General features: G+C 48.3%; 1 protein-coding gene across 1 annotated transcript; it reads left to right on the top strand.

Annotated features, from left to right (window-relative positions):
• The first annotated feature begins 1,483 nt into the window (after window positions 1–1,483).
• Window positions 1,484–6,990, top strand: chst7 (carbohydrate (N-acetylglucosamine 6-O) sulfotransferase 7). Its single transcript, XM_012861278.3, has 2 exons — window positions 1,484–2,971; window positions 5,682–6,990. Exon 1 carries the CDS (start codon window positions 1,688–1,690, stop codon window positions 2,951–2,953), a length of 1,266 nt encoding a protein of 421 aa, XP_012716732.1. The 5' UTR covers window positions 1,484–1,687; the 3' UTR covers window positions 2,954–2,971; window positions 5,682–6,990.
• The last annotated feature ends 59 nt before the right edge of the window (window positions 6,991–7,049 follow it).

The following is a 7,049-nucleotide window of genomic DNA, read 5'->3' as shown; positions in this document are numbered from 1 at the left end:
TTAATAAAAGTGGTGAAGACGTTTTCCTCCTGGTAACTAAGTGTGAAGGGCTTCAAATTTAGATCATGATATTTCGTGTTACTATTGTGATAACAATAAAAGGGATCACAACCTTACAACCTTTGCAGCCTTTATGTAGATAACTGTAGGACTGTATATGTCACTGCAAAACATACCTATTTTTAAATTTAGGCTTCTTCAGCACAGCAGTTACATAAAGAAGTGAGATTTTTATCATTAAACTGCACACAGTAACTGCACATAATTGTATTTTTGAATTTATTGACAAACATGGAACAAATAGGGGAGGAAATCGTTGAAATAATTCTGACAATAAATGCAAATACTCCCAAAATTCTTTAAATTCAACTTACTTACCGAACAAGATTGGAATGTGAGCGTATCCTTTTCTTTTCTGGTTTGTTTTTTTGCACAGGATGCCCAAATAACAGCGCATGGCAATGAGAAATATGATGTACAACCGTCCACAGTTCCTCTGCTGTTATATTTTTTTCCCTGACCCTCAACCTGGGAAAACATACAGATTCTATCATTCATCCATCCTTCCATTGTCAATACCACCCTATCTGTGCCTGGGGGGCTGGTGAGAGGTGGTCTGCGTACATCCTGGACAGGACGTCAGTCCGCCACAGAGCAGCATAGAGGAAAAACAACTATATGCAACATGCACTCACACCTGAGGGTATTTTAGAGAGACCGGTTGACCTATGTCATGTTTTTGGACCGTGGGAGGAAGCAAGAATGCCCAGGGTACAGGGAAAGCATGCATACTCCATGCAAAAAAAAAAGAAAAAAAAAAAAAAAGAGGATGGGATTTGAACCCGGGGCCTTGTTGGAAAGCAGCAGTGCTGCTGTACCACTGTGCAGCCCAGCAATATAATCATTATTTATTATCTTTATTGTGAAAAGAGACATTTTTTCTACATAAAACCAGCCTGTTCCTGTTTGGTTCCCGCTTCCATGCCATTCCCCAATACTTGCCTGGAATGGCAAGTATTGGGGTAGAGGCCAAACTAAAGTGCAGCTCATCTCGTGGATGCTGGAAACAGCTGAGCTTACTCTATTTTTATGAAAAAAAAAAAAAAAAAAAAAACACAAACACAAACACAAATCAAGTACATAAATTTGCAGGAGCATAATGTGATCACATAATTCCCCCTTAACTTCCCTGCCTGCCCCCTCATATCTGTGGGCATAGAACCGGCCCTGGGAGCAAGTCTCATAATATCTCCGTAGAACTAAAACAGAAATTGAATATAGGAAAAATTAAATACATATTTCTGATTTGCAGTTTTAACGCCTTTCTCTCTATTTAATAAGTCACGTTGTAAAGAACCCGATGTGATTTTAAAGCAAAACCCATTCTGTCACATAATCAGTTTAACTCATTTTCGGCTCATTTATCAAACGTAAAAGTAACACGAAAAAAAAAGCACGGATCAAAGAGGGAAAGTGGGACCATTGAACCTCATTCCGTCTCTGCAGTCAGGCGGCGTTTGAAGCCACGCCCACCCGGCGCATCGCTCGCCTCGCCGGATGAGAAATGGTGCGCACCCGCAGCAACACAGCGCAATAACTTTACAGTAGCGACCGCGGTGCCGCACAGATCGCCGCGCCGCCGATTCTTGTGAAAACAAGCTCCCCAGCCCCGTCTCGGCGAGAGGAGATGAAGAGGAGGCTCCACAAGAAGTACTTGGTTTTGATTCTGGCATATTCAGGTCTGCTTCTTCTAATCCCCTACGTGCTGGATTACCGGGACAAATCCGCGCAGAATGCCAAACTGCCGCAGCAGCAGCAGCCCAGATGCCCGGACCTGGAGAACACGGTGGCGCTCCTCTGGGACAACGGCTACAGAGCCAACGGCAGCGATGCGGCGGAGAGCCCGGCGAACAGGAGCCAGTCGCGGACGCACATCTACCTGCACGCCACCTGGAGGACCGGCTCGTCGTTTCTGGGCGAGCTGTTCAACCAGCATCCGGACGTCTTCTACCTGTACGAGCCCATGTGGCACATCTGGCAGGCTCTGTACCCCGGGGACGCGGGCAGCCTGCAGGGCGCGGTGCGCGACATGATGAACTCCCTGTACCGCTGCGACTTCTCCGTCCTCAAACTTTACGCCGGCTCGCAGAACATCACCACGTCGTTCATATTCGGGTGGAAGATGAACAAGGTGATCTGCTCGGAGCCGCTGTGCGACGCGCACAGGCGCCACGAGATCGGGCTGGTGAGGGAGGACCGGTGCGCCAAGTGCCAGAAGAGGGACCTGCGGGAGCTGGAGAAGGAGTGCAAGAAGTACCCGGTGATGGTGATCAAAGGGGTCCGCGTTCTGGACCTGAGCACCCTGGTGCCTCTGATGCGAGACCCGGCCATCAACCTGCAGATCATCCAGCTCTTCAGGGACCCGAGGGCCGTGCACAACTCGCGGCTGAAGTCCAAGCAGGCCCTGGTGAAGGAGAGCATCCAGGTGCTGCGCAGCAGGAAGCAGAGCGACAAGTACAAGCGGCTGCTGGTGCCCAGCAACAGGATGAACCGCGCAGAGAGCTACGTGGCCAGCGCCATGGAGCTGATCTGCGACAACTGGCTCAGCGACATGATGCTGGTGATCAACGCGCCTCCCTGGGTGAGGAGGAACTACCTGCGCCTTCGCTACGAGGACCTGGTCCTGCGCCCCATGGAGGAGCTGCAGAGGCTCTTCCGCTTCTCCAACCTCTCCAGCTTCCCCGCGCTGGAGAGGTTCGCGCTGAACATGACGCACGGACAGGGCTACTCGTCGGACAAGCCCTTCCTCATATCGTCCAGGGATGCCAAGGAGGCGATCTACGCGTGGAGGGAGCGGCTCAACGTGGAGCAGATCGGCCAGGTGGAGGCCTACTGCAGCGAGGTCATGAGGCACCTGGGGTATGAGAAGAACAACGCGGAGAAAGCCACATGAGGAGCAGAAATCCGCAGGGTAAGTTCATGCACAATCGGAGGATCTGGTTTGAATCAGAGTTTAAATCTAGACTCCCGTTTTGCACAGGAAGTGGGTAGGTGTGCGTTGTGTTGTGTTCTGTGTGCCGTGACCTATAACCTGCACCTCACTGAGCCAAACTGAAAGCGGAGCCACAGAAAAACACTCACTTTGGTCATTAAAGAGGACAGGCAGGCCGCAGAAGCGCTGCCTTTAACTGTAAACCTTCAATTGTTCTTACATGTCCCTTGATTGGTGAAGTCCAAAGGCCAGATTTAAAAGCTCCGCTCAGATCCACCTGTTGATTGCATCTCATTTGATCACAGAGCATGACATCCATTTGTAATCTACGCTCTCCTCCTCTTGGTTATAGATAGCAGTAATAGCTCACTCTTTTTTTCCTCTTTGGATCAGACTTTCCCTTTGAGTCCACTAACCGTCACGGGCTGATGAGTTACAGTGCCTTGGACCCTAACACGTTCTGTGCTGTTGCTATCACAGAGTTCAGCGTATTTTGTTAGGATTTCATGTCATGCACCAACACAACGTAGTGCATAATTCTGAAATGGATTGAACAAATAATACATGGTTTTGAAATTAAAACATGTATCTGTCCCCCCTTATGTCTAAAACCCGTTACAGCCGATTCGTTCAGAATTCACCTAATTAGTAGCAAAACAAAAAAAAATACTCCAGGTGTGTGTAATTCAATCACAGTATATTCAATTTTTATCCATCCATCCAGTGTCTAACACGCCTATCCCCTGTGGGTCACGAGGGGGGGTTGGTGCTCATCTCCAGCTGTCTATTCAATTTTCAATTCAATTAAATGTTATTTACGTAGCGTCATTTCATGATAAATGTCATCTCAAGGCACTTTCCAAAGTCAATTTCAATCAGATTATACAGATTGGTCAAAAAATTCCATATCTAAGGAAACCCAGTAGGTTGCATCAAGTCTTGACAAGCAGCATTCACTCCTGAAGAAGCGTAGAGCTACAGGGAGAGTCGTCTGCATCGTCCATGGCTTTGCTGCAATCCCTCATACTGAGCAAGCATGAAGCGACAGTGGAAAGGAAAATTCCCCATTAACAGGGAGGAGAACCAGGCTCAGTGTGAACGGTTATCTGCCTCGACTGACTGGGGGTTGCAGAAGACAGAGCAGAGACACAATATGAGAGACAAAAAAGCACAGAAGCACACATTGATCTAGTAATCTGTTCTATGTTAGATGGTAATAGCGGGAGATATGTCTCCCCTGGATGATGTCACAGCTAACAGAACGCCAGACCTGATGTACCTACTTTGAAGAAAAAAGAGAGAAAGCAAAAAGTTAAAAGCTGAAATAACGACAAACAATGCAAATTGCAGAACAGTAGGAGAACTCAGTAGAGTGAGATAAATAGACCGTGATGTCCTCCAGTAGCCTAAGCCTATAGCAGCATAACTACAGAGATAGCTCAGGGTACATGCAGCTGTTCTGCGAAGGCCTCAGAGGTTTGTTAGAGGACATTAAAAAAACAAGCAGCGTCATGGAAACCAGCAGACAGGTCAGGGAGAAAGTTGTTTAAAGCGCGGATTACTAAACATCACCAGGTTTGAACACCTCACAGAGCACTGGAAAGCATGTGGCACAACTGTAAATATACAGAGATACGGCCAGACAAGGGCAAGGAGAGCGGCAGAAGCAGCCAAGAGGCCCATGGTGACTCTGGAGGAGCTGCTGAGATCCACATCTCAGGAGAAAGAATCTGTTGACTGGGGCAACCATTACTAACGGAGGCCTCGAAATCTGGCCTTTATGGAAAATAGGTGAGACGAAAGCCAAAAGGTGTCCCGTTTTTTCAAGTTCCCAAGCCATGTGGGACTCAGCCACCATTTTCAGACTCTTAAGTAGCAGCAAGACGCTGAGTGTGGCGGAAAGCACTCAGCAACACCCTGAACTTACCACCCCTGTGCTGAAACATGGTGGCGGCAGCATCATGATGTGGTGATGCTCTTTTTTTTTGACCAATTTTTACTGTAAAAAAAAAAAAAAAAAAAAAAAAGCATGAAAACCATGTATCCATTCCTTCTGCATGACTGTTTGTGTCCAGAAGAAGTCCTGTGGTTGTGTGCATGTGTGTGTGTGTGTGTGTGTGGGGGGGGGGGGGGGGGGGGGGGGGGAACATGCACAGGGAGAACATGCAGGGAGTAAGTTCAAGGGGTGGGAATACTTTGACTTTTATTGTGTTGGTTGGAAAATAGTTAAAACCGAAATAAAAATCGCAGCAATACCGTCTAAATATTCGCGTAAGTGAGGAGCAGTAAAAACAAGAGGAATCAGAAGGATCTGCGTTCCCTTTAACGAGCGACTGTTCTGCTGCTGCATAGAGGGTTTGTTGTTCTGTCCCTGGCATGGCTTGGTTCCCTCATGGATGGCTCGGGGGGGGCTGGCAGTGAGTCACTGTGCTGTCGAGAAGGGAGTCATTGTTCGGGGCTGTCCGCGATGGGGCAGAGCTCCCAGTGGGGTTACAACCACGCTGTCACCAGCAGCTCCTACAAGCAAGAACCTTCAGTGCTGGGAGGCCCGAAAGCCGTCAGTGTGCAGCCCTATCAGGGGACTGATGGGGGGGTGGGTGGGCTTTGGCGACAGCTCCTACTTCTGATTCATTGTGTAGCTTGTAGCGTGACTTAAATATTTAACTTTTCTGCTTCTTTTCCCCTACAGGGTCCTCCTAACCAAGGCTGAGGGGCAGAAGGTGGAATAACAAAACAGGCTGCAGGAATGCGGTCCACCAGGAGCTCTCAAGCGTGCCTCTTGGGTTGTTTTTTAAATCCTCACCCGAGCTGGGTCGATGAACTGGAGAAATAGTGATACTGGAAAGGGGGGGGAGGAAGGAAAAAGAAAAAAGAAAAAAAAGCGAGAGAAAGAGCAGCCAATCAGACACAGTGGGATTTGAAACGAGGAGAAGGAAGCTTATTTTCTCACCGCGCTGCCTGTTTGACACCAGCAGGGTCCGTGGAGACGGAGAGGATTTGGGGAGGGGGGATGAAGCAAGAGACGGGGCTGGTTCGCTCTGCTGTTACTCTGGCAGACCTCTCTTCTTTTTAGGAGCGCTAATCCCTCCTCAAATCCTGCTCAAGCGAGGGCCATAAAAACCTGAGATGGGTCTGTCTTGGGACATGCATCCATGGGGGTGGGTTGGGGGGGGGGGGGGCAGCGTCAGGATCGCCTTTGGTTGGGCTGCTCACCCGTCTGAGCTGTGACTAGGCTTGGCAGCAACCCCTGCATTACTGATTCACTGACCGGACACAGGCTTACTAACAGTTCTAATGTAGCGCCGCGCTGAAAGCAGAAACTACAGTATTTTCCTGGAAAAAAAAAAAAAAGGACAGGCCTGACTGAGGAGCCATTGTCCCTCTCAGGAACCCAGACAGCTGCAGAGCCCCTTTGACGAATCCCTCACGTGGGCGTGAAATTTTCTAGCAAACCACAGAATTCCTGAAGACCTGTTTCCGTCCTCCACCGGTGGGCCTCTTCGTTCTCTAATCCAGAACGGTCCAGAACATTCTCAGATGCTGCGGCGTCCCCCTGGTCAAGGATGGGTTTCCAGGGGGGGAGGATCAAATGTCCGCCAGCATATCGTCGTGTTCAACTTCAAAAGTTGCTTCTGTTATAAATATTTTCTCTTGGATATTTGTGCATATGTGAACAAAAGAAATAACTCCAAACTATTTAAGTTCAAAGGAAGTATGTTACTGCTTGTATTAAAACTGTCATTTCTAGATTCACGCCGTTGATTATTGACCAGTGGAGCGCACTTTGGAACGTGAGCCGGGTTTGCCCTGAATACTTCCCTCCAGTTCAAAATACAATTGGAACGTGCCTTCAAGATCAATTGCAAACTGCAAACAGTGTCCAGTCACGGGTGATCGTAATGTACAGTGCCTTGCAAAAGTATCTTTAAGTGTCTTTTGGTACGATTTTCATGCAACAGACCGACACATAGTGGTGCATAATTGTCAAGTGGAGAAGGGGGGGAAAAAAAATCTGCATTTAGATTAACTCTGGCCAGCTTCCCTGTCACCGCCGTAG

The sequence above is a fragment of the Fundulus heteroclitus genome, chromosome 9 (assembly GCF_011125445.2).
Source record: "Fundulus heteroclitus isolate FHET01 chromosome 9, MU-UCD_Fhet_4.1, whole genome shotgun sequence".
NCBI lineage: Eukaryota > Metazoa > Chordata > Actinopteri > Cyprinodontiformes > Fundulidae > Fundulus > Fundulus heteroclitus.
The sequence above is the reverse complement of the archived record's forward strand: the minus strand, read 5'-3'. Positions and strand labels throughout refer to the sequence as shown.